The sequence below is a fragment of the Macrobrachium nipponense genome, chromosome 22, assembly GCF_015104395.2.
Source record: "Macrobrachium nipponense isolate FS-2020 chromosome 22, ASM1510439v2, whole genome shotgun sequence".
Classification (NCBI taxonomy): domain Eukaryota; kingdom Metazoa; phylum Arthropoda; class Malacostraca; order Decapoda; family Palaemonidae; genus Macrobrachium; species Macrobrachium nipponense.
Window position 1 is genome coordinate 66304065 of NC_087213.1, and position 13524 is coordinate 66317588.

At 37.2% G+C, this 13524-nt stretch overlaps 1 protein-coding gene across 4 annotated transcripts in view; it reads left to right on the forward strand.

The window, feature by feature from the left end:
- The window catches only part of LOC135198766 (cartilage oligomeric matrix protein-like), a 109337-nt gene that overhangs the window by 92803 nt on the left and 3010 nt on the right, over positions 1-13524 (forward strand). For all 4 annotated transcript variants that reach the window (XM_064226676.1, XM_064226677.1, XM_064226678.1 and 1 more), the window contains 12 exons: positions 3850-4005; positions 6638-6858; positions 7005-7226; positions 7361-7513; positions 7632-7844; positions 8402-8570; positions 9123-9300; positions 9461-9742; positions 10816-10937; positions 11104-11191; positions 11347-11530; positions 13163-13400. In XM_064226676.1, coding sequence (XP_064082746.1) covers positions 3850-4005; positions 6638-6858; positions 7005-7226; positions 7361-7513; positions 7632-7844; positions 8402-8570; positions 9123-9300; positions 9461-9742; positions 10816-10937; positions 11104-11191; positions 11347-11530; positions 13163-13400 — 2226 coding nt within the window. The remainder of the gene's footprint in view (positions 1-3849; positions 4006-6637; positions 6859-7004; positions 7227-7360; positions 7514-7631; positions 7845-8401; positions 8571-9122; positions 9301-9460; positions 9743-10815; positions 10938-11103; positions 11192-11346; positions 11531-13162; positions 13401-13524) is intronic.

Below are 13524 nucleotides of genomic sequence, written 5' to 3' on the forward strand. Positions count from 1 at the left end.
CTACTTCATTTGTCAGATTTCCTCCACCACAACATACCCACACGAGACTGTGGAATTTGAATTTCCCTATCACGCATCGTATTTCTAAAATTTCTCAATCTGTTTAATGTAAACTGGGACGTGTCGTAAATATTGTAGATATACAGTGGAGTCTTGCTTTTTCATAATATTTTTCTATTTAGTGTTGTGACTGGTCTAAGCCCGGTACCCTGATTTTGCGAATTTATGTACACATTTATGTAGGCGTGTATGTATGTGTATATATATATATATATATATATATATATATATATATATATATATATATATATATATATATATATATATATATATATATCTATCTATATTATATATATATATATATGTGTGTGTGTGTGTGTGTGCGTGCGTGTATGTATGTAGATGTCTGAATATGTAAGGTATGTTCTTAAGCCTCCTAAACAGAGACATTGCTGGAAAAACGTGTCATGAAAATTTGAGTAATTTGGAATCTGCTTTCACATTAAATATTTTATACATAAAATTATACCAAAATAACGCACTAATGAAACTAATTCAGTGACTTATGCTAATTTGATGTGTATATACCGGTTGCAAATTTTTTGCAATGCTGCAAATGCTTTTCCTCTTCGCTGACGTCTTTCCAAATGTATATTTTCATTTTTTAATCATCTTTGCAAACTAGTGCAATGTGTTTTAAGTAGAGCTAACTTTAACATCTCTTCACTGAAGTATCGAATAGCCTTTTGTAGTTTTTGGAAGGAAAAATATTGCTCTTCTAATACAGATGATGGGTATATTATGTAAACACATATATATATATATATATATATATATATATATATATATTGACTGAAGGTGTTTGCTGGATAAGTTCTCCAAACGGCCTTTGGTCCAGCAATGTAAAATAACCTCTGCATTATTTCTGAAAATGGTGAGAAGCTAATAAAGGTGATGATCACGTTATAGCTAAGATTCCCCAGCCATCATGGGTGCTCTCATATCAAGGGTGAAACGGCATCCAAACACTTTTAGAATTAAAAGTTTCTACGCGGCTGTTGACTCGACGAAACCATCCTTTCCCTAGACTTATATTATGATAGAGCTAGTTTTTGTGCCTTCAGCATCAGACAAATTCTCGTACGAATATTTCACGAAAGTGTTACCCATTTCCTACCGAATGATAAAATCAGACGTTTGTTGTTAAAAAAAATGTGCCTACTGAAAGTGCAGCAAACGTTCTTCACATTGCTTTTCTCCCACGTTTTGATAAGCCTAGCGCCAGTCAGGGCTACCAAACCACGATTTTATTTTTTTATTTTTTTTTTTTTTTGCCGATAGGTAAATGGGTGACAGAAGAGTGAGGTCAGTTAGCTAGCTAGCCGTGGTAGGGAATAGTTTAGAAAGTTAAGCATTAATAAGAGTAATGTAAAGTGTGGTTTATCCACAATTTCATTTGGGTAGAGTACACAGAGAATGTTCCCTTTGCAACTGCAGACCCAAGCGTTTTGTTTCATTTCTCTACTAAGTAGACTCACTCTGGGCTGTCTCCTTGAGTTACCAGCCGATACCATTCTAACCGTGATAAATGTTAAATACAATATATTTCCTATAAAGCAACGGTGTTTAGAGCAGAATTAATCAGTTTTTAAAATACAATTAAGACACCATCAAAACATACACTGAAGTACAATTAAGACTCCATCAAAACATATACTAATTACTCCATAGAAAAATGATTTTGAGATTTCGCTATTCTCCAAGGCAATAACATTATATTACGAAGCTTTACGGTCGATTTTGACTATTCTGGGGAAAAGTGAAAACTGAATCTGACACTACATGATCTTTCCATCAAATCAAATCAGTATCTTATCACCGTTTTGGAACCTCAGTCTTTGATTAGATTAGTTCTACTTGTTCACTGCATTGAAGTATAATCTGCACTGATCTGAATCACTTCATTTATGCTCAGTCACTTTTAAAGTTCACTGTGCATGTGTTGTAGGGTATTCATTTTTACCTTTGCGAGATGATGATGTACCTGTATGCTTTGTATTATCGTATTACTAACTTGCACTTCTTGGCCGACAGTCTGCAAGTACGGTACTGATTTCTGCCAAAGTATGACTTTTTATTTTATGGGGGCGCATACTCTCCCCAGTCCATAGCTATATTGCCTAGTATTAGTAAATCATGCTTTTCATCACTAGATAACTATCAATTTTGTTGCTATTTTACCATTTTCAAGGCAACCAAAGAAATATTAGTGATTTCTGCAAAGTAGGTTTGTTTTGGGTTAATACAGCGGTTCTCAACCAGGGGGGAATTCCCCATAAAGGGAAATTTTAGTTTCAGGAGTCGGGAGGGAGGGAGGTGGAATTGTAACCACAGATTGGCAGGCTCAAACTGGCCCTAGGACCATGCAAAATGAAGTGAGCAATCAGTCCACAGACTCCGCTCTACTGTGAGAGGTCACGCGGGGCTTTCTCTCCGCTATCTTGTGTGTTTGTGCTAGGATTTTGTTGCGTGTTATTTGGAACACACCTTTTGAGGCAGACAATTTTGAAACGGGGTGGGGGGGATGACATTGTGACATATGTCTAAAGGGTTTCTGGGCCAAAAATGGTTGAGAACCACTGAGTTAATACACTGATGCCAATGGAATTCTTCAAAATATCAGACAAACAATGAAGTGGGAATAGTTGTGTAATCAGATCGAGGTTTGTACATGCTGCTGATTAGAAAACGATTATTTGACTAATAAGCAGGTGGAATTATCAGTATGCTCCTTTTGGAATATGAATACTCATATCTTAATATAATGGGCGTTATGTCTGTCTGTTCGTCTGTCATTCAATCACGGCCAAACGGCTGGTCCGATGGGCATGAAACTTGGCACGGTTATACTACCCCTAAGATGGTTTATAATGGGGTTTCATCCTGTCTCCCCCCCACCCTCCTCTAAAACGGAGCTAGTTCTGCCAGTGAAACGTGGCTGGTTATGCCCGTAAACTTAGTGACTGAATTTATCCTACATAATTTCTGTATACATATGTTTGCTAGTTTGAAGAATGGTTGCAGAAAGCAAAAATCAACGCATTTTAAAAAGTCATTGTTAGTCTTGTGTCACTTGAAAAAATATGTTTTATCAGTGACACTCTAGTTTTGTCTAAACATAATTGGATTATAATGTCTTGCAATTTACCCCAAGAACTGTGTCGTTTGTAGCAATCAATGGCAGATCTTCATGAAATTATTTTGTTTAGGATCGTATTGTGGTGGTTGTATTTGATTACCCGAGAAATTTTTGCCAGAATCTTAGTCTTTAGATATTTGTCATTTTCTCTTATACTGTAGTGAGTGATGCATGTGCATGTGTAGTTGTAGTCCTTTTTAATATTGATAATGGTTGTGTACAGTAACAAAATAATTTTAGGCCGGTATAGAGCTAGGAATGCAGACGATCGAGCTCAGAGTTGTCAAAAGTAATTAGAATTTTGGAAATGACACCAACTCAAAATTCTAAAGATGTTTTACGGTTTTATGCCAACCTCAAAGAAGATTGGTACTGTTCAGTTGCTCAACTGAAGAGAAATTTAGTCTCCAATAACATATCTGATTGCTTTTGCCCCACGGAAGCTGGCTGATCCAGCCACCACAAAAAAAAAACTAAAAGCACTGAAGATAAATTCACCATTATTGTCATTCAAACCTATTTTACCTTAAAGCTTTATATCGGCCTAGTAGTTTAAACATTGTATTTAGAAATGAGTATAGTAGAGGAGTGTAGCTTGAAATTTTGGTTCCGTCACTGATTTCACTAACACTTGTGATGCTACGACGCAGACAACGACCCCTGTTCGCCTAATCCTTGCTTCCCTGGAGTGGCTTGCACCCCTGGACCGGAAGGACCCAGGTGCGATAGCTGTCCGAGAGGCTACATAGGCGACGGCCGGGATTGCGTTCCAGGAGTCACTTGCGCCGACCGCCCTTGCGCCAGAGGTAAGGGCTGCAAACAATCAACTTTATTGTGCTCTTTTATTGATGCACTTTGTAGTAGTACGATGATTTGTAGGTTGAAAACTTTATACTTCCGATATTCATACTCTGTAATGCAGCGATTTGTTCGCTGAAACTATATGCTTCTGATATTCATGCTGTAATGCAGTGATTTGTTAGCTGCAAACTATATACTTCTAATATTGATAATCTGAAGTGCAGTGATTATTTCGCTGCAAACTATGTTATGTACTTCTGATATTTATACTCTGTAATGCAGTGATGTCTTCGCTGAAAACTATCTACTTCCAATATTCATACTCTAAAATGCAGCGATTTGTTCGCTGCAAACTATATGCTTCTGATATTCAATCGAGTACTTGTTTACCACAGAGTTTTGGAATGACGTCTCTACTACTTTTAGGTCGTTCTGGTAAAGAAGTCTTTTTCCAAAATTTCTGGAGAAATATGGTCCTTATGCTTTATCTTGAATGATTAGTTCTTTAAAGGGATAATTTTCCTCAAATCCTTTTAATAGTTCATAAAAAGTATTTATTATACAAGTAAAGAAAAAAAATTTTAATGTACATTTTATATATTCTGAAAAGGCATAATTTGAATATTTTATGACTTGATTGATAAATAAGTCTATTGGTCTTTGTTTCATCTAGTGTTTAAAACTGCTATTACACTGTGTTATATACGTGTTTTATCTACTCTTCTTTTCTATATTCGCTTTTGTGTAAAGTAAATATGTATTTTATTCACTCTACTTTTCCACATTCGCTTTTATGTAACGTAGCTCTTTATGTATTGCAGTTTTGTAGTAGTGTTTTTATTCAAAAACTATTTTTTTACCTCTTTATTACTGATATCATTAAATGCAATAGATTCTTATGTTATAATGAACGTAGGTCAGGTCAGTGTGCAGCCGATGACGCAAACTTAAAACCTTCCGCGGCACCCTTTTCAACAGCGCACTCACTCTCACCCTTTCTCTCTCTTTGCTTCTTGCAGCCCACATCATCATTGTGGAAAAAAGACAGAATCTCACACAGACATTCCAAAATCCATTGCTCTTTGAACCGCCTGTTCGAGTCCCGTACTGGACTTTTCCTTGGCCGTAATCCGTTCTCGTTTGCACTATGTTCACTTTGCTTCATGTGAATACGCTTGACCCTCCTGGTTTTTTCCACATTCATTCATTCCAGTCCATCCAATTCTTGTGGCGAGGCCCAGTCATCAAACACGCTGGGTTTCCCGATACAGTACTGTATACTCTGTACAAAAGGCAGTGTAAAATTATGTATTTATTTATTTATTTATTTTCTTCCTATTGGCATCAGAAGTGAAAAACAACAAATTCTAATCGGATATCACAGTAATAAACAAACATTTTGTATACAGTACAGTGCTTCCATTATCAGTGCAAGAATATGCTTTTCACTATTCATTCGCCAAATACACTTGTGCTGGCAGTATCCTCACACCTTTGTGATCAAACAAGTACTTCTGTGTCAATTATCCAGGGACTTGCTAGTTCTGACATGAGGTGTGTCCATTTTTCATTTGCAATTATTATTTTCCACTTGCCATTACTTTGCTTTTCATGGCATTCTGTTATATTCAGTCATGTCTTTTTATGCTAAGTCCATGTTCCCCTTTCCCACAAGAGCCTTGGTTTTTCTCTGTTATGCAGCAGTGGAACTTAACATTGCAACATTTCGAGTTCACCTTGCAATGTGAGCTGCTACCTTTACCGACTCCCAGAGGCAAAATAAATTTCTTCATAGCCTTAAGATATGAACTTAGTTTACGGGAAAATGAATGTAATGGCCCACTGCTCTAACTTAATTACCTATTTTTATGGTTCTCTTAAATGCGCCGTATTTAAAAAAAAAAAAAAATGAACACGATCCATCAAATTAAGATGTTTTAGCATCCCAGCTCATGAAAAATTAAATTTTTTAAAATGAGTTGTTTTTTTAGGCGTTCTAGACGGTTAACTGTACGAAAACCTTTTCTGTTAATTTATGAAAAAATTAAAATTGTCTTTTTGATAACTCCACTCCATTTTATCAGTATCACCGATGACAGCACAGAATTCACAAATAAGTATTACCGCTAAGTGTATATGTCTGAATTTGTGAAAAAAAAAAAAAAAGACATATCCGCAATCCGTCTGTAAGAAGTCTTGTATCACTCTTAGATGCATACCACAATATGCAAACCTTTTTGTCCTTTGCCGTTTAGATAACCTGTGAATCATGCTGCGTAGAGACATTCTCAGCTTTACTCAATATAGGATTTTATTACCAACTCAAAATTTGTCAGCAGTACATTTGCATTCCCAAGAGCAATTCTTTGACTACCAATCTCGGGAGCCAGATGGTTCCCTTGAATATTCATTTGACATGATCAAAAAAAGATAAGCAGCTCTTCTGTCATCATAACTGGGCTATTCACTGCCAGCCATCAACAAAAGCTATAGCTGGCTTTCTTCATCAGCTGTCAGTCTGTATGTTGTCCGATGCTCTGGGCAAATCTCTTCTACTGATCTGTATTCACATCCCTGTTTATGATATCTAACAGTTCAGAATCAAACCACAACACACTCTCCAAATACCCCCTGTAGGAGTGAGGTGTTACGACACGTCAGACGGGTATCGGTGCGGACCCTGCCCTCCCGGACAGACTGGGGATGGAGAGATATGTAATCCTATCAGTGCATGCGACCCAAATCCTTGCTTCCCTGGGGTCCAGTGCTCCAACACCAACATTGATCCATATTTCCGCTGTGGTCCCTGTCCACCCGGCTTCACTGGTAATGGCTCTACTTGCAGGGATATGGACGAGGTAACTATGCAGAGTAGAATGTTTTCAAATGTGTATCTCCTGTTGAGCATATTGAAATGGCATACGTTTGTAGTTCTGCTTACAGTATTCTGAATAGTTGTCTCGATATCAACAGCCACAATATTTATGACAATATTTCCAAACAGTGTGACCTAGCCATGCCATGTGACCAAAGAGTCAGATGCACCAACATGCAACCCGGGTTCAGGTGTGATCCTTGTCCCGCTGGTTTCACTGGATCCCCAGGTCTGCAGGGCATTGGCCTCCAGTTCGCTCAGCAGAATCGACAAACGTGTTACGACATAAATGAATGTAATGACCAAAACAATGGAGGTTGTGTGGCACATTCTCAGTGTCATAACACAGAGGTTTGTAAAAACTCAACAATTCTCAAGATACAAAGTGAAATTTAAGAATTTTGTCATGTGCTTAATTAACTCTATTGAAGGTTGTATGTGTAACCTTTGAAATCTTGTACATGATTCTTACTCAATAATTTCAGGGGTCCTACTATTGTGGAGATTGCATTGACGGATTTGTTGGAAACCAGACAATGGGCTGCCATAATCGACCTGGTCTATGTCCCGACGGAAGACAGTGTCATGTAAACGCTGACTGTATCAAGCCATTTGGACTGAACTCCTACGTTTGCAAGGTATGTTCATAACTCAAGCTTTCTGTGAGTATAAAAAATCTGTGACAGTTTTTCAGTAAAATCCGTAAAAGGGTTTAAACACTCGATGCCAAACTAACTGAATTGATTTCAATCTCAGTGCAAAGTTGGCTGGGCTGGTGATGGGGAATCATGTGGTCCAGATCGAGACTTGGATGGCTGGCCTGACTTCGACCTAGGCTGCGATGATCCCCGCTGCCGTCAGGACAACTGTGTCCAGACTCCAAACTCTGGCCAGGAAGATTCAGATGGAGACAGAATTGGAGATGCTTGTGATGATGATGCTGATAATGATGGTATTCTCAACAGTCCAGTAAGTTATGAATTATTGTTTGTTTATTGAGTTTGATTGAGTTTGGGAGTCTTTTAGAAAACGCTAAGTAACCAATAAGAAATTTCAGGTGCACAAGCACCTCACTTGTGTGATGAGCCTGTGATTGTCCCTGTAACCAAATTATGGAAACAAGTTTGTTACATTCATTTATAACAATGGTTTTTCTTTATCCAAAAACTGTCTAAGAACAACTTTATATAACCTTGAGTTAATAACTGTGACTACTGTGATTTCAAAAGAAAAATAAGGGACTGGATATTTATTTACAGAGTCTGAAACCATGTCTTAAGAGTCTCGGGGATGGCTTATAAATGAAGGCCTTAAAATTTCTGATTAACAGAAATGTCCACTCTGGCACTGCTCTTAAAATCTAGGCCCTTGAACTTGATGATGGCAAAACTTGAGAGTTTTATCCCTTAGGCGCCATAGACAGCTTCCTGTTATCATAACAAAGTATGCTTGTTACCCTGTTATGCCTAAAACTAGCATATAAATTGCGTCAATGTCACTATCAGTAATTGTTTGCCTTTTGACAGGACAACTGCCCTCTGATATCCAATCCAGACCAGAAGGATACTGACCCATCCGGTCCTGACAAGCAGGGAGATGCTTGCGACAATTGCCCCACCATTCCAAATCTTGAACAGGAAGATAACGATAAGGACGGAATTGGTGATGCTTGTGACCCAGATATCGACAACGATGGTAAGTCCTTCGGTCTTCATCAGGTCTGTCCAGCCAAGATGGATGAATGAGTAAGACTTTTCTTAAAATGCTAAAAAATGATGTTTCCTTATTGTTCCATGAGTGCGATTGATTCCTTAGCTGTTTCCTGTAACCACCTGTTTCTTATAGTTTTCCATGATTACGTAATACAACGTTTCCTCTTAGCTTTGGAGATGTCTGTGTTTTATCTCCAAGAAATTTACTATAGACATTCAAATATAGTACTTTGGATCATTCCTAGATAGTGACCCCCAACATGGTTCGGGGGTCGTTGTCCAGCACTAATATTTCTTGGGGGTCATTTTATTTATGATATTTAGTCTTTTGTTTATGTTTATATGGTAATCCCCAACGGGCTTGTACTAAACACACCGCGAAGGTGGATACATACCAGGTTGAACCCCTTGGCGGTCACTATCTAGCAAAGCTCTAGTACTTTTAGAATTACCCGTGTGCTTCATGTCATGTTTATTCTGCAATTTCACATTATTCTTCTGCTGCTCTCTTGACATTGCCCACCGTCCTTTTCAGGGGTACCCAACCGTCAAGATAATTGCCCAAAGACTCCAAACCCCAACCAGAAAGACACCGACCGTGACGGTCTGGGAGACGCGTGTGATAATTGTCCAGATGTACGCAATCCAAGCCAAGATGATATCGACAAAGACTTAATCGGTGATGCTTGCGATACCGATGTTGATCGTGACAGGTTAGACATGCTGGTGTCGTAATTTAGCCTACGGGAATAGCCTGTACTAGAATAATTGGAAAGAACCTACTGAAGGCTCCTGTTCCAGCATCGTATACTGACAGTGGCCGCAAAAACTGGGTAATAACATGTTTTCATCATTTGTCTGCATTTTTTTCAGAGATGGCATCCAAGACGACATGGACAACTGCGTAGACACACCGAACAGTGATCAGCACGACGCCGACAATGACGGGAAAGGTGACCAGTGCGACCCTGACGCAGACAACGATGGCATTCCCAACGAAGTCGACAACTGCTGGCTCATCTACAACCCGGACCAGAAGGACTCCGACAGTGATGGCAGAGGTGATGCTTGTCTCGACGATCAGGATGGAGACGATTTCCTGGACTTCCAAGATAACTGTCCCAATAATTCGAGGATTTATGCAACAGATTTCAGGTAAGGAGGTCCTGTTATTTTACTCCTAATCCCAGACATATTTAGTTTTTATGTCCTCTTAAAAATATTGCAAATCCGCCTTGCTGTCACTGAAACTTGCATGAATATCTTTAAGAGTATAGTTGTGGACAAATTAAGTTTATCTAAAGGACTACAAGATAAGAATGGGAACTTGTGAGCAAAGAGTAAAGAAGAATCGCCCTATATATTTTTTTTAAATCTTTAATCTTGGAGGCTTCAGATAATACTCATCCAATTGGTAATTATGTTTTAACATAGTCAAATGAACATGAACCACAATAATCACAAGAATGCCAGTATTTTATCCAGTTAAGAAACGAGTGGAAACGCTCTTCTGAAAATAACACCTTTTCCATTAGACCATTTCTTCCAAAATTGCATTTTTGTAGTAAAGTCAAAAGGTATGTAGCAAGGTATAGAGAATAAGCATGTGTTTTCCCTAGACTTGGCATGAAGTATATAGGATTATTGTGAATAAAGTTTTACGATCAATACCTAAAACTTCTTGGCAGAAAATATTCAAATGCTTAGAATTAGCAACTACAGTGTTCCCAGTATCCTCTAGCCATTAAGTGACTGAATTCCTGATCAATAGTCTCGGGAGATACAGTTGCCTTACAATGACCTCTAAACTTTTCTAAAGGCCAGATGGGAAAAGAGAAATTCGTGTCATTTCTTATTCATTTGCACAAAATAATCTGTAGGAGTTAAGTCTAGAAATATAAGGAAATCTAAACGTTAAGAATACCAATTGTATTGAAAATTGAAAGAGAAACCCACAAAATTACTATATATAACGTGTAAATACTTAAAAGTAAACACGTTATACACAGTAATTTTGTGGGTGTCTTTTTCAATCTTAAGAAAAAACTGAAAGAAGTTTTTGTTTGGTTCACCAATTGTATTATCACAGACCTGACGAATATAACCAGAAGAATGCCTAGTTAAAAGTTTAAGTATCAATCCAGTTTAGGTATTGAGACTATAAGATACAACCCTCCGTTGCATCATGTTTATTGGAGATAATAAAATGTTACACTTTTTTTCATTAGAACCTATCAAACGGTGGTGCTGGATCCTGAGGGTGACGCCCAAATTGATCCTAACTGGGTCATTTACAATAAGGGAGCTGAAATCGTTCAGACAATGAACTCCGATCCTGGTCTTGCTGTTGGTAAGTAACACCTAATAAAGGAATAATCATACTTGAGAATATAGTACTACTGTCTAAACGTTGGTCATAATTGCCAACTTGTGCACGTGTTGTACATTAGTCACGGTGATGAAATAAAAATATTGACATAATCTTGAAATAAAAGACTTCTTTATGATCTTTTTAGGTTATCACATGTTTGGAGGTGTTGACTTCGAAGGTACATTCTTTGTTGATACAGAGATTGACGACGATTATGTAGGGTTTATATTCAGGTAATTATACTTTATACCTTCTTAGAATTTCAAATAATGTAAACTTCTTAGCCTGTAGTGGGTGGCCTTGACATCTATCTTATTTTATTTTGTAAACATCTTCCTCTTGAATACAGTGCAAAAATTATTATTTTTTTATTTTTATCCTCCCACAGTTATCAGGACAATTCCCGCTTCTATACGGTCATGTGGAAGAAAAATACCCAGACCTACTGGCAGGCTACGCCATTCCGAGCTGTTGCTGAACCTGGTATCCAGTTGAAGAGAGTCTCGTCTGACACTGGTCCCGGACAGATGATGAGAAATTCACTGTGGCACACAGGAGACACAGAGGATCAGGTATGGGGAATGCTGGGAAATAACATAATATACTGCGGAATTCAGTTTTAATAATACTAGGTTTCAAAGTCATGATTTTCTATTTATGAGCTTTTCCAACCTCTAAATTCATTTGCAGAGTTTCAACGCGTCTCCAAAAAGCTTTTGTTTCCGCTGTTGAGTATTCAAGACTTTTCGATGGGAGTAGGTACCTCAGTCTTTGCTTAGGTATACAAAAAAATGGACGGGAGAAAACCCAAAAATGTACTTCCGAACTGGTTTTTTTAATAGCAAATACCATGAACTAATTTATTTATCATTTTCAACACCTCCAGATGTGTTTCACTACCAGCTGCTCGTGAATAGTTATGAATGCTTTTATTGCGCTTACAAGGCCTAAAACGGAAACCTAATATTTTAGTCACTCATAAAATAAAATCTAATTTTCTTTGTACTTGGTCATTGGTGTTATGAAGAAAACGAATTTTAAAATACTATAGCAAACCATTAAAAAAAAAAAACTCTTATCCTGGTTATCAATGAGTTGTATTGGTAATTCCTCCAATGAATAAAGGTATGTACTAAGCACCACTTATAGAGTGATAATTGTCCGCTCACATATCATAGGGTGGCCAGACGTCCTGCTTTAGGAAGGACAGTCCTATTTTTTAGCATTCTGTCCTCTGTCCTGCTTCACCTTAGGAAGGAGGCTAATTTGTCCTGCTTGTTGGGTCTGTCTAATATATATATATATATATATATATATATATATATATATATATAATATATATATATATATATATAATATATATGTGTGTGTGTGTGTGTGTGTGTGTGTGTGTGTGTATATATATATATATATATATATATATATATATATATATATATATATATATATATATATATATATATATATATACTACTATATAAATATCAATCATATATACTAAAACAATAAGAACTGATGGTCAAAATAACCATTGATTTTTTTTTCTTTTTTTCATTAGGCCAATAATTTTATATAGTGGCTGTTGGCACAGTTAGGAACATTATAGGCATGGAGCCGCAGTGTACTTGCATCTGCTCAACCATGTACAAAAGACTTCTAGCCAACAGAAAACTCTTAGAGACGGCAAGGAAAGGAGCGAAGTACAAACATTAGATTGCTAATTCCTCTAGTTTCTGAAATAATGTTAATTTTTTTCATCCCAGTTATGTACTAAATCGTTCCATAATGAATAAAATTGAATATTAATTAATTTCAGTTCTTTATTCATACACTATTTGACATTTAAACACTCAAGTCAAGTTATATATATGTATACATTATACATTCTATATTTCAACTCCTCAATAATCATGTTTAATTTAGGTTAAAAATTGGTGTTGGCAAAAAACAAAATTGTCCTTCTTTTTGGGAATTTGGAAATGGCCACTCTACTTAAAAAGCAGCTTTTATGGTTTCAGCGAATGCAGGCATCTGTTAACTATTGAAATCTACACCGAGACTAGTACTACATCCTTTCTGCATAAAATTATAAACATGGACACGCATTGCAGTATATTATACAAAGATTTTATAGAATAAGAAGAGCTCAATTGCATTGAATGGAGATTAGGTATTGAAAAATACCCCGTTTTATCTTTGTTCAGGTGAAACTGTTGTGGAAGGATCCCCGTAACGTTGGGTGGAAGGAAAAGACAGCTTATCGCTGGTTGTTGCTGCATCGACCAAAGATCGGTTTGATTCGACTCAGAATTTTCGAGGGCGAGAATATGGTGGCGGATTCTGGCAACATTTTCGACAACGAGCTTCAAGGAGGCCGTCTGGGTGTCTTCTGCTTCTCGCAAGAAATGATCATTTGGTCAGATCTTGTGTACCGATGTAATGGTAAGTCTGAATTCCTTCTTTTCGGGATTTAGCTATCGAACTGATTTGTGGAAAATAAAATACAGGGTGTCCATAAAGGCCCACTACCATTACAAGTATTTATTGCTCAGAAACCATATAGCAT